Genomic DNA, 14,302 nt, shown 5'->3' on the forward strand with positions numbered 1-14,302 from the left:
GGACCTCAAATACATGCCCAGAATCTGTGAAGTCACATGCTTTTCTTTGTTTGATGTGTTCTTGTTCTTAACACTTCCCTCCAGATACTACGCAGGGTATTTAAAAGGAAATAAAGTGAGAGATACAACTTCCTGGCAGAAAGCCTGGCTAGTGGCTGAGCAGCTGGTGTCAATGCTTAGAAAAGGGACCCGCATCCCCGCATCAGGTTCAGTTTACAGAGGGCCATGCGGCAGAGTGTGGTTTCGCAGGGTTTGCTTGTGTGGGACCCAGATTCCAGGAGTCTCTCTTATCACCTCATTCTCTTCCCAAGCACCAATATGTATTACCAGCAAATTTAATGATTTCTAGTAGTGTCGTTTCAGCTTTCCGTGATAAAGCGTAAATCCTATGTTCAAATCTGCCGGCTCGTTTCTGTCATCTGAACTAGATGTCAAGATCACTCTCCCCTGCCCCTAAATACAACAGAAGGGGGAAATAAAGGTTAGCATGGACACATCAAAAGCATTCCTGCCAAAGTACAATGGCCGGATTTGGTGGTATAGACAGGGAGCCCTCAGGGATGCCTTTTGGATATACTTGGATCTTGAATTTTGTGCAGTGACAGAGGGCGTGTCTTCAGACTCATGCAGGAGGGCAGTCATCCCTCCCCACCTTCTGATCAGTAGGCACGCCACCTTTGGAAGCCTGGGAAAGGTCTGAAATTCTTCCCATGGGCATATCCTTTCTTTCGAGTTACTCCTTTCTTGATGTGATTCAAGAAACCACAACAATATCACTTAGCAACACCCCCACCTTTTCTTATGTGCTGCCGGTGATGGCATAAATGAGCCTCTCTCTGTTTCAAAACACAGGCATTTATTGGTTCTGATGCTACAGACACTGTTGGAGGTACTGTGAGGTGATACACAGAAACGGTCATGGTCCCTGCCTCATGAGGCTTACAGTCTAGAGAGAAAAGACATTCTTTCACTGCAGGATACCTAGAAATTGCAAGAGGACTGTGAACACAGCCCAACAAGAGTAGTGGATCTGGGCTACGGTATGTGGGGGCAGGACAGGGAAGGGCTGGATGGGCTGAGCGAGAGGAAAAGACTGTCCTACGTAAAAGCACATCACAGGGAGGTCACAGGGTAAGCTCATGCCTTAGACAGGGAGACCAGTGAGTGGGAGAGCAGACTCTGTTATGGATAAGTGGGGATGAGGTCGAGAGGCTGGATGGGGCCTCACGGTCAAGGCTGAGGAGCCTGACCTTCATGCTTTGGCAACAAAGAGATAATAAAGGGTACTGAGATGACAACTGGCCATCACAAGAGTCCATTTTGGAAGATTAACGGCCAGAATGATGTAGAGCGAGTGGAGAGGTATTTTAAGTCTCGCAGAGCAATGAATTGAGAAATTTTAAGGTCCTCTAAGCAGAGAGACTGTGATTCTAAAATGCAAGACAAGACTAGGAGGGAAAAAAAAAATCAGGCAACGACTGCAATACCCGATGGGAAGGGAAAGGCACAACTGTATATAGAAGGTTTTATAAAAATGACTAATTGAACACAACTCTATTGAATACTGAACTTCTCAGGAGAAACAGAAGCCTGGGAACAAGGAGACCAGCACTGCCACACCTTGTGGTCTTACAGTCCGTTGTGGGTGGCGGGTCTCATCTCTCATACATCCACTCCCCAGTGGCAGAACAAGGGTCAGGTAGACACTCTGACCCCGGTCCCACCAAACCCTGCCATTCACTGCTGGCCTGCACCGCGGCCAGGATGGAGGGAGCTATAACTAGTGTGTACAACTTAGGGATCACAGGCAAAGAACGCGCTCGAGGTCATTGCAAGGAAGCAACTGTAGCCATCCCCTCATCTTGGGAAGCACAGACAGACTCTGCCATGAGAGCTCTCCTAGGCTGACTGCCCACAGCCAAAGTACGGCAACCGGATGCTTCACAGACAATCAGGAGATCACTACAGGCTAAACTACACACCAAACCTTAAAAACAGCCCTAAATTGCTTATCTTCTATGAGAGATAATTCATCTCCTACACTTGCTTTTGTTTGTCTTTCTCAACCTCATTCCAGTGTGTTGACATAATTCTGGGGGTTCCTTACTGCAGGAAAAAAATTAAGAGGGACACTGAAAATAAGAAGCATTAGTCACAGGCCAGTCTATTAACAACAAAGTAATTATCCTAATTTTCAGAATATCTTCGTTGTTGTGCTAAGGTAATTGGTTTATAACTAAAATGACCTCTCCCACATCTCTACAGTTGAATGGTGTTCCATTCCATAAAGAAAGAAGGTGTGTGCATTATAGGACTTCTACCCTGCAATATCCGATTCCAGTGTCTTGGTATCTATTTGATAATACAAATACAAGAAGGAGCCACTGCTATCAGACTCAACAGCAATGAAGAAAAGCACTTCCATACACAGTGGCTGGACTTTCAGTGTAACAGAAAGAGCACTTTGGTGGGAAAACATTCAATGAGTACCTCCCAGGAGCCAGGACCAGCCTCTGGGTGGTGGCAGGGGCGAGAGAGACAGTACAGAAAGATAAGACCCAGTCCCTCATCCCAGAGCCCTTCACAATCCCCGCTCCCCGTGCAGAAGACATGTTTTTGAGTAGATGTGCACAAACAAGAACAGGGCAACACACCAGTGTTATCATAGAACTGCCTTTACAAAGAGCTAGGAGAAGACGGTCTGTAAGAATGAGGTTATTGCTAATAGGGAGAATGAGAGTCAGATCCATAGAGTTTGGGAGCAAGAGAAGTGACATTTGAACACTTTAACATGTTTAAGGCTATCAGACTCACAGACACAATTCATATAATAAACAAGCCATATGTAGCTTCACGCTGATTATAAATTAACCCGCGGAGCCCAGCTGTCATTGTGCAGGTCAGAGCGCTCCCAGGATTCAAGGGTTTTCTTAGCTCATTTGTAAGCAAGGTCAGTGCCTCTCACAGATCAATCGGATTAGGGACTGGATACAAAACTGCATAGTTGGTGTGCTTCAAGTTCGTCAAATGTGTATGAAGAAAAACTGAAAAAGTAATATCCCCAAAATGTTAACCTTGTATACCTAGTGAAAATGTAATCAATTTTAAAATGGTACAAGTACTTATATTTGTTTCTATTATGAATTTTCTCAGTGGAGACACAGTCCTTATTCAGTCTATTTTCCTAATTATATATTTCTGGCTTTATTATTATATAAATCAGTTTTACTGGTTGTAAAAGTAATATATATACGTACAAATACACACTTTTTTATTTGACAGAGAGAGAGAGAAAGGCATAGAGAGGGAGAGAGAGGATCCCAAGCAGACTCTGCGCTCAGCACAGAGCCTGATGCAGGGCGTGATCTCACAACTATGAGATCATAACCTGAGCCGAAATCGAGAGTCGGACACTTAACCGACTGAGCTACCCAGGTGCCCCAATACACACATTTTTTTTAAAAAACACTGCAATATAAAATTGTAAAAAACCAGAGAGCAAAATCGTATGTGCCCTACCCCCAAAGATAACCTCTGTTAACATATGGGTAGACTGCCTTCAGATGTTTGCTTTATGCATATATAAGGCCCATATATTATTCTTGTGATCATAAAACTATATATAAATGCTAAAAATATCAATGAAAATAGGAAGATCCTTTTCTGCTTTAACTCTCTTTAAAGGTAAATATCTCAGTGACAATAAGACAGCAGTGATATGACTGTGTCTTTTTATTCTCAAAGCACAAGCACCAGGAAATAGTTTATATGACGCAGATGGCCTGTGGGCTCTAACAGCGAGGGGTGCTGGGGGTGTCCTGGACCCCTGGTCAGGACAAGTGGCTGTTACAGTAGCCATTTTAAAGGCACTTTTATGGCAAAAAAAAAATACTTCCTCGAGAGCTTTCTCAGTGACCAGCCCACCAAACGAGCTTTGCTCTGCTAGTAGCACCTGCTGCTGCCTGCTGGCTGGAGCCCGAGTCACGAGCTAACCCGAGTCACGTCTCTGAGAACCTCTGCTCTCACTGGGGAGGCCACTGTGAGCCCAGAATGTGGGTGCCACCTGATATCTAATGGAGTGCGTAGGTGGTTCCCCCACCAGGGTCTTACCCAAACTTTTGAGCCCAACGTTCTCTAAAGACAAAGCCATGGAAGAACAAATCAAGTATGCTGTCAATGCCACCCGGACATGGGCACCCAGGGAGCCGAGGCGCCTGGGCCAGGGTGACGGGAACAGCAAGCTGGTACAACGGCCGCATCATGTTTCCTGGAAAGTCATCATGGCACCGTGGCGGGAGGAGGGAGGGCTTCTCTCCTCCCGCCAAGGCCGACATTGGGCGCGCGGGCAGAGCCAGGGGCCTGATCTTCCAGGCTGCTGAAAGTCACAGTCTTCAAAACCGGAATGAGCCAGCCGCCCGTGGAAGGAGTGTGGAAACCGGTCCCTGTGCGGCGGCACGGACCCTCCACCCGCGACACAGGATGAGGCCGGGAGGAGGGCCGCTCCCAGACAGCTGTGGGCTGCTTCCACCAGGGTGGTTTCAGCACAAGGCGATCTGCTTGCGGACACAGACCCACAGGGGCCGCGGGGTGATGAGCAGAGGCAGATGTGAGAAGATGCTATACTCCGCTTTCCTTTAAAGTAGGGGCTCGGGAAAGGAGGGACCACACGGGCAGTAATCACATGGCTGGACTCTCTTGCCCAACGTGCGGTGCCCCCTCACTGGTTGTCAAACCTGCGAAGCCGCTGCCTCCTCATTTCTTCTTCTGGAGAGAGACGGAACCCGTAGGGCGAGGGGCCCAGGTGGCTGTTTCCTGCAGTGAGAAAACACAAGGGAGACTCAGACACTGCCCATCTGTCATTCTGACACTCACAGGGCGTTGCTTCCTAGGCTTCCAAGGGGGAGGGAAGACGATGGCTTGGGTGTCATCTACCCTTTAGCACGAAGCAGAAATGTAACAAACATATTTCAACTTGAGCTGTCAATACTAAGTTTCAACATCAAGTAAATACTTTTAGTGCGGTCCAGCCTAGGAGTCTAATCCAATCCTTTTGAAGATTCTTGACACATCTCCCCATTTTTATTTTTTCTTCCATCATGCTTCACAATCTGCATCATCTGGCTTCTACAACGTCTCAAGGGCTTTATTTTATTTTATTTTATTTTATTTTATTTTATTTTATTTTATTTTATTTTATTTTTTTATGTGCAGAAGTGTCTTGTCCCTGTTTCAAGCTTCCCCACCAAGTATGCTGGTTGATTTCTCTTTTCAGCCTTTGGGTAGCCCTCTCTCCCTGCCTCTGCCCAGCTGCCACCCTCAACACTCCCCCTCCCCCCCTGCACCCCAGCCAGTGAGAATCAAGCCTGCTTGAAACATACAAACACCACCGAGCATCTGAGCATCCAGGGCCACACAGCAGGGACCCAGTGACCATGCTGACCAATTATCTGGGAGGGCAGACAAAAATGCAGGCTTAACACCTTAAAAGTCATCTGGAGGACCATGGAAATCATCACTGAAAAAGGGTTTCTACTCATTCGCCAAGACTGGTAACTTTTCAGAGGTGTTCCCAGGTAATCTACATTGATATGAATGCTGTTAAGACGAAGATAAAAAAAAAAAAAGAGCTGGAGAGAGAGCAGTGTGAAACTAAGTTAAGCTGCTCACAAAGGAAGACAAACGCTGTATGATGTCACTTACATGTCAAGTCTAAAAGACTGAACTCATAAAAACAGAGAGTATGGGGCGCCTGGGTGGCTCAGTCGGTTGAGTGTCCAACTTCGGCTCAGGTCATGATCTCACCACTCCTGGGTTTGAGCCCCGCATCGGGCTCTGTGCTGACAGCTCAGGGCCTGGAGCCTGCTTCGGATTCTGTCTCCCCCCTTCTCTGCCCCTCCTATGCTCATGCTCTGTCTCTCTCTCTCTCAATAATTTTAAAAATGCTAAAAAATAAAAAAAAAAACAACAGAGAGTAAATGGCAGTTACCAAGGGTGGGGGGTGGAGGGGGTGGTGGTGGAGGAAGTGAGGAGATTCTGTTTAAGGGCTACAAACTTGTAGCAAGAAGATAAATAAATCCTGGAGTGCTAATGCCCAGCACTGTGACTGCTGTCTGCAGTCAGTATTACTGTATTAGAAACTCCCAAGTTGATAAGAGGCTAAATCAACTGTTCCCCACACAAAAAAGAACTGATAAATAGGTGACATAATAAAAATGTCGGCTGATGCTGCGGCAGTAATCATATAGCAATATATAAATGTATTAAACCAACGTGTTGTGCACCTTAAGTTTTTTTTTTTTTTTAATGTTTATTTATTTTTGAGGGAGAAAGACCGAGTGTGAGTGGGGGAGAGGCAGAGAGAGGGAGACCCAGAATCCGAAGCAGTTTCCAGGCTCTGAGCTCCACGCAGGACTCCAACTCATGAACTGTGAGATCATGACCTGAGCTGAAGTCAGATGCTCAACTGACTGAGCCACCCAGGCGCCCCTGTACACCTTACATTTACACAATGCTATACATCAATCACATCTCAAAAAAAGTCTGTCTACTCGGTTCATGACAGGAATTTCAGCTGTCAGACGATGAGAAATTTTGAAAAGGCAGTCAAAAGGTAACTCCTTCCCCCCCCCCCCATTTTGTTGTTGTTTACTCTTATCTGGTTCTCCTTTCTTTTGAGACTCTGGGAGAATTGCCCCTCCTGGATACCCTGTGGGCCTTCCTCACGAGGAGACCCAAAAGTCAACTAGGCAGGCCTAGCTCCATCCTCACTTCGGGCTAAACTTGACTCCAAGGCTTCTTGGTAGTGTAATTTATGTCAGTTTATCAACCTTCATTAAGGATGGCATTCAAACACAGCACAGGCTTATAAGACTCCCACTGTAAAGAGTTTATGAATACTATTAAGAGTTTGGGGGCACCTAGGTGGCTCAGTTGGTTAAGCATTTGACTTTGACTCATGTCACGATCTCACAGTTTACGGATTCAAGCCCCGCTTTGGGCTCTGTGCTGACAGCTCCGACCCTGGAGCCTGCCTGGAATTCTGTGTCTCCCTCTCTCTCTGCCCCTCCCCTGTTCTCTCTCTCAAAAATAAATAAACATTAAGCAAAATTTATAAAGAAAAAGATTAAAAGTAACCAGATACAGCTTTTGCTATATGTATCTGAAAAGTAATTTGTCTTTGTTTCAACGTGGCAAACGCCTTGACATTACAGAGAAACTCATGAATCCAATTACCATTAGTTTATTGCTTGAAACTGTTTCGTGTGAGGAGATCCAAATCCTGCTTTCCCTTCAACAGTTGTTTGCAACAATAAGGCTATTCTTAATTGCACTTGGGAGCGCAGGCCAGCGCGTGACACCCCCGTTCCAGCGTGGCGGTTGGGGGGGGGGGGCGCGAGGAACAGCCATGGGCAGGATCAAGGGCAAGCTGGACGTGGCATGTGGAGTCTGGGCCACGGCGCATGCGCCCATGGGAGCTGCAAGAGTGCTCAGCCTCCCAAAGGAAATCACGGTGGCCACAGGAAAAAGGCGGAGGGCTGACGCATCCATGGAGGGAGGGGCAGGGAGGAGCTCAGAGCTGGGGCTGTAGGGCTGCTGGGGCCCAAGCTCTGAAAACGAGCAGCCCGCACAAGTGCACTTTGGACGTGCGCACAGGGCAGTCGGGGGGCGCGGGGACGAGCCAACAGAAGTGCCACGTACTCAAGCAGAGGACTCACATCAAGGAACGACGATCGCGCAGAGCTTTTTTAAGGCGCCCTGTTTCAGTCAGCTTTCACTCCCAGTTGTAGGATCCCAAGTTAACAGGCGAGGAAACTGGCTCACGGAGTGTTGGGGACACACACAAAAGGTCACGTCTCCCCATTTTTCCCACGACGCCCGCACTGACGTCTTGCCGTCCCCATGCGCTCAAACCCACACGGATACGTGGGGAGCTCGTGACATTTGGACACAGGAAAAGAAGACCCAGCCTAAAGCCTTCAACTCTACGTGACTCTGCGGTCACCGCAGATATGACGACAAGGTCCCCTCAGGGGCCCCCTGAAATTCCTAGCTTTCCAGGACCAGCAGAGGGCGCTGATCGTCACGGTAACACAATTAACACCCAGTTTGTAATCAGGCTCAGTTTTATGGGTATTTAAGCCTGTGCTTTGGGTCAGTGCCACCCTGCTATCCATTCACGTCTCAGCTAAGCTCTGCCTTCCAACCCCTGCTTTTCATTTACTCTTAAAACCATTTCTGGCCTTTCTCAGGGGGTCTTAGAAATGTTTGCAATATATACTTTCATCTTTTTAAGTTTATTTTTTTGAGACAGAGAGACCTGAGGAAGAGGGAGGAGTGGAGAGAGACGGAGGGAGGGAGGGGGAGAGAGAGAGAGAGAGAGAGAGAGAGAGAGAGAGAGAGAGAGAGAGANAGGGCTCAAACCCACAAACTGTAAGATCGTGACCTAGCCGAAACCAAGAGTCGGATGCTCAACCAGCTGAGCCAGCCAGGTCCCCACATTTGTTACGCACTTGGCACAGATGTGGACGGGCCTCCGCTGGGTGGTGGGAGGCGATGCAGCCCCATCCCCAGGATGTGATGTTCGTAGGGCATCAGCAGATGTTTCCAGCCCTGCCTGGAACAGGAGGGGACATCCTGGGCCAGTATCCATTTCGCAGGTTCTAGTAGGCTCCTTTGTGAGGGGAGGCCGCCCAACCAGGTGACCGCTGGGTCCCTTCCACGACTGTGTGGTCTCACCACCTGGGATGAAATCCCCACCCCTCCACTCTTAGCTACACAGCCCTGAGCAAGCTGCTTATCCTCACGTGGCCTTAGCTTCCCTGTCCATAAACTAGGAATAAGGAGGGATTCCTTTGCTGGAGTGCTGAGAGGCAGGGGAGAAAAAAAAACAAAACGTGGCACATAAAATGCTTAGCTGAGCCCCGGACATGCAGTCAGTGCCTGATGAGTGCTGGTTGGTATAATTTTTCATCTCTAACATCATCGTGAATCATGTGTCACATGCCTACGTGTTAGTATTGCTAACTTAACTCGGTATAAGACACAAAATAAAATGATTTCTTAAAAGACAGCACCCAATTCTGCTGGAAGCCCATTTGGCAGCATTTTGTATCAAATGAGGAGCTGCTGCTTACTAAATATTTGCCTTCTAAGAAACAGATACCAAAATGAAAGGTGATTAAGAGAGAGAGGTAGGCTTTTCAGTCGCTGGCAAAGCTGACGGACCCAGCCAAGACCTTTCCCCTGCAGAGTTACACCATGCACTGGACATCTTACAGCACTGGGTGCGACAGCCCTGCTCTGGTGAACTGCTCTGGTGAATTAGTATGTATGAGCCTCGCTTCCATGTCCCTGTAAATGGAGGTCAGCCCTCGATGTTACTCAAAGGAACAGTGAGCATGCTTCAAAGGACCTCAGGAACAGTGCCCAGTTTAAGATGATTTAGCTCAATTATAGCCCCAGTAGTGAGGTCATAAGATTTATTGACTCATGGTTCTTGATGGAAAAAATTTCAGTTCTCTACCCTTATGTATAATGCAGTCACCTCTGTATTTTACATCTGAGGGAGGAGAGGCAATTTCACCCAGAAAAGAACTGCTAAAAGGAGCGCCATGAGTTGATGGCCATTTCCCCTCCTGGTCGCCATTCCTGTAGAGATGTTTAATTTGCTGGTATTCACGGATCCTGCCCATGATCTGAAGACGACTCTGTACCAGTGAAATGAGACTGATGTGCGTCACAGGATGGAATATCCACAGGATGAGGGAGCTAAAAAAGGCCATTGCTCTTTAAAAAAAAACAAAACAAAACAAAAACAAAAACAGGAAACCTCTAAATAAATCACCAGTGTTCTATTGTCAAATTGGGGCAGCAGCATGAGATCCATATTCTCTCTTTTAAAGTGACTTTATTAAAATCCCATGAATTACAAAGCTTCCCAAACGCCTCCAGAAAGGATGGTTGCTCAGTCATTTACTGACAAACACCAACAGGGCTGGAAGGAATTCCTAGTCTAACAATTTGGCAAGGTTCTCTGAAAAAGGCAGATACTTCAGGACGTGGGACCACTCTATGTTTTGAGTCACTAATTATAATATCTCTCCCTCTATCTTTTTAAAAAAGAGTTTGAAGTTCACCTAAAACCTCATAATTCCGCACAAGTGGAAGCTTCGTTACGGTTTCCAAGAAAGGTAACATTTGCAAGTGACTTGAGAGAGAAAACATTCCCATTTCTTCTACTCAACCAATCGAGTCAGCCATAGTGGGGATTTCTTGGTTCTGAACTCCCATCTGGAATCTCAAAATGAGAAGCTTTGAAATGGAGACCCACTCAATGGCTACTTTGTCTCTCTGACCTGAAGTCAATAAATTCTGGAAATCTTTAGGGCTGCAAAAGACTTAAAATAAATAGGCTATAATTCAGTTAGCTGATCAAGTAACCTAAAATGCTGGGTCTACCATGTCAGGTGTAGTGTTTCTTGCAAGATAGACAATGTGCAGTCTGACTTCTGGAACAGAAAGTTCTGGAGACAAGGCACGTCTGTTGGGCCATTACTACATGCTCACCCTTCTTATTCTTCCTCCTTTTTAAAAAGTGCACAGCTTGATTACCATTCATGAACTGAACATGTGGGGTCAATATCAGATCAAAATACAGAACATTTCTGGGACACCTGGGTGGCTCAGTGGTTAAGCATCTGCCTTCAGCTCAGGTCATGATCTCATGGTTCATGAGTTTGAGCCCTGCATCAGGCTCTGTGCTGATAGCTCAGCCTGGAGCCCGCTTCAGATCCTGGGTCTCCCTCTCTCTCTGCCCCTCCCCAGCTTGTGCTCTGTCTCTGTCTCTCTCTCTCTCTCTGTCAAAAATGAATAAACGTTTAAAAAAAAATACAGAACATTTCTGACACTCATCAATGTCTGCGTGTGCCCTTCTAAGTCACTGCTCCCAACTAAAGAGAACCCACAACCCTGATTTCCAACGGTGGAGACTCCTTTATTTTCATGCATAAATGGATTCATACCCTATGCAACCTCTGTGAGTGGCTTCCTTTTATGTTACATTCGTGATCCATATTGTATATGTGGTTTTTATTTCTACCTGCGCCTGCAAGTGGAACTTCCCTATTTATAGACAGAGAAACTGAGGCTCAGCAATGTCAAGTTAACTGGCCAAGGCCACACAGCCGGGTCAGTGGCACAGTCAGGACTCCATCCCAGGAAGGCCCCTTTCTACTCTGCTCCAGATCTGAGGTGTGTGTGTGTGTCTTCCCTCATCCCAAACCAGACTGTAAACCTGACCAGTACTACTGCCTCAATCGTGACTTGGGGACAGGATCTGAAGTCTGCCTCTGCCTTAGAGAAGACTCACTGCAAACAGTAACCTTTCTTGCGTCACTAAAGGGACCTGGGGTTAGGATCTCCGCTGACAAGGTACAGTTTTAGCAACGGGCCCAGCTGCAAAGGGGCAGCCTTGGTAGTTCACTATCAAGTCATACTTTACACAGAAGACAGTTTATCACTTCTTACGGAAACAGTTTTTGATGCGCTTTCGCCCTCAGTGCGCTGGAGGAGCAGCAAGGAGGAAGGAGAGCCTGTGTCCACCTGTCATTAGCAATCACTAGCGCATGAAGCTTTTCTTTTTAACTCGAGTATAGCTGACATGCCGTGTTACACTAGTTCCCGGCGTACAACATGGTGATTCAACAACTGGGCACATAATGCTATGCTCACCACAGTGGAGCCGCCATCTGTCACCATGTGACACTACTGCATAGCGACTATGCTCCCTGTGCTGTGCCTTTTAGGCTCATGATGTGTTCATTCCGTAACAGGAAGCCTGTATCTCCCCCTTCCCAGCACCCATCTGCCCATACCACCCACTCCCCTCTGGCAACGATCAATTTGTTCTCTGTATTTACGGGTCTGTTTCTGCTTTTTGTTTATTCATTTATATTTTAGATTCCACATATCAGTGAAATCATATGGTATTTGTCTTTCTCTGACTTATTTCACTTAGCATAATGCCCTGTAGGTCCATCCATGTTGTCACAAATGGCAAGATCTCAGCCTTTTTTTTTTTTATGGCCAACACTCCATTATATATTCAAATTTTTAAAATACCTATTCATTTTTGAGAGTGAAAGAGACAGAGCATGAGCAGGGGAAGGGCAGAGAGGGAGAGAGACACAGAATCTGAAGCAGGCTCCAGGCTCTGAGCTGTCAGCACAGAGCTCAACACGGGGCTCGAACTCACGGACTGCGACATCATTACCTGAGCTGAAGTCAGACTCTTAACCGACTGAGCCACCCAGGGGCCCCATAACACTCTATTCTATATTATATCACATCTTCTTTATCCATTCATCTATTGACTGACACTTGGGTTGCTAATGGAATTTTTTTTAAACAAATGAATGTGAATTTTAATACTAAAAGATTTTCCTCTTTTTAAGATCAATCTGTCTTAAGTCCTTTGAAAATTCCATCACCACCGCAACACTTTATCACAAGAGATTTTCATGACATGAGCAATGATTTTCAAATACCTTTTACATACACTTAATGATGCTTTAGAAGGTTCCAGATTTTCCTTGATCTAAACAATTTCTTTGACCAAAATGCCATTTGGTCAGCAATCTGGAAGTACCTCCATTGACCCATCCTATCAGCTAATGGAAACTGAGACGAGGTTGACTACGTCTAAGAATGTCCAGATACTACAGGACTGTATTTTTTTTTTTTTTTTTTTGGTTCCCAATTCAAAATCATCTAGGCTTATTCACTGGACAAATGTATACAAACTCTTGGAAAACGAAACCCAGGGCTCTCTGAGGGTAGAGGTCTCTCACTTCAGTATTCTTGTTGCCTAGGACAGATGAGGGGCCTGGCATGTCTGGTTGGGGTGAGAGAACCCACACATGGGCCTTGTCTTGAGACATGGGGGCTTGGGGGAACACGCTTTACAACAGAAAAAAAAGGAACCAAAGATAAGACTTCCCATCTGTGAGGAGGGAGCGAGTTCTGCTAAAAAATGTACATACGTGAGTTCAAAGATGCTAGGAAAAAGATGAAAACCTCTTGGGAAATTAAGACTCCACAGTCCTCTCAGAAGCTCCAGGGCCCAGTGTGCCTTCGGGGGGCATCTGTGTTCCCCGGCTTCTGTGTCCTGACATTTCTGAATGTCATGGGTTTGAGCCCCGCGTTGGGCTCTGTGCTGGCAGCTCAGAGCCTGGAGGCTGCTTAGGATTCTGTGTCTCCCTCACTCTCTGCCCCTCCCCCACCCATGCTCTGTGTCTCTCTCTCAAAAATAAACATTAAAAAGTTTTTTTAAAAGAGAGGACAGTAGAGAATATTTAAACTATAATAAATTGAGCTTGACAAGGTGAAAAAACTGCCTCCTCGAGAGGCACACAGAGTTCTGGCCCAACTGCCTGCCGCTCACGATGACCTTCACCCTAAAGAGTGGTCATGGTGGGATTTGCTCTTCCTGGCTTTCCACAGCCCCAGCCCCGTGAGCACAGTTACCACCACACAGCAACTGACTGGTCACGGAAGGCAGAAGCCAGAGTCAGGGTCCCAGCCCTTCAACGGGGCCAGACGGTCTTGGAGACACCACTCACTGGACAGCTCCCTGCTCTGTTGCCCTGGTCCCTAAACATTAGTGAACATCATGACAGAAAGCTGGTCAGAGACACAGATTACAAGATCCCACGGCTAGAGATGCCTGTGCTGGAGCCCAGGAAGCTGCATTTCCACCAGCACCCACGTGATTCTGTTGCAGGTGTATCATCAGATCACTGAGAACTGCTGTGGAGAAAGAAGACGCTTCGCCAGTCACGGGCTCACATCCTGACTCTGCCAGGGCCTTGGACGAGTCATTACCCCCACTCCCAACCCTCCAGGCATCGGGCTCGTCTGTGCCATGAGGGTGCTGGGCTCGACACTTTTACCCCCTGCACAGAGATGCCATGGTTGTCTGCTTCCCAGTGAGACATCAGGCAGGCTGGGCCAAGGTGGGAGACTACAGTGAGACATACCAGCCACTGGCGTCTACTGCCTGAAGCCTGGGTGGCCCACTCTGGAGGATCCCGCCTGCCCCGTTGGCTGGCCTGGCCGTGATGTCTGGCCATCCTGTGCTCCTCGGCCATGTCCTCCAACTCAGCTGGTCTATCTCGGTGCCCCTCCACTCTGCCATTTTAATTTTTAGTAACCTTTCTATTTTGGAACAACTTTACATTTGCAGAAAAATTACAAAGATAATAGAGACAATTCAATTCCCCTAATGTTAACATCTTATGTTATC

The 14,302-nt window shown here is 46.9% G+C and overlaps 1 protein-coding gene across 2 annotated transcripts in view; it reads right to left on the bottom strand.

The window, feature by feature from the left end:
• Positions 1-835: 835 nt before the first annotated feature.
• RHBDD1 (rhomboid domain containing 1) overlaps positions 836-14,302 on the bottom strand; it is a 131,802-nt gene continuing 118,335 nt past the window's right edge. The window contains exons 7-8 of one of the 2 annotated variants that reach the window (XM_039257620.1): positions 4,734-4,812; positions 836-3,044 (exon numbers count right to left, since the gene is read on the bottom strand). In XM_039257620.1, the coding sequence (XP_039113551.1) occupies positions 2,978-3,044; positions 4,734-4,812 (146 nt within the window). In that variant the 3' untranslated portion in view covers positions 836-2,977. Of the gene's footprint in view, positions 3,045-4,618; positions 4,813-14,302 lie in introns of those variants that run through there. The other variant, XM_039257622.1, reaches the window with a different exon arrangement.

The sequence above is a fragment of the Hyaena hyaena genome, unplaced genomic scaffold (assembly GCF_003009895.1).
Source record: "Hyaena hyaena isolate Hyena2069 unplaced genomic scaffold, ASM300989v1 scaffold_628, whole genome shotgun sequence".
Classification (NCBI taxonomy): domain Eukaryota; kingdom Metazoa; phylum Chordata; class Mammalia; order Carnivora; family Hyaenidae; genus Hyaena; species Hyaena hyaena.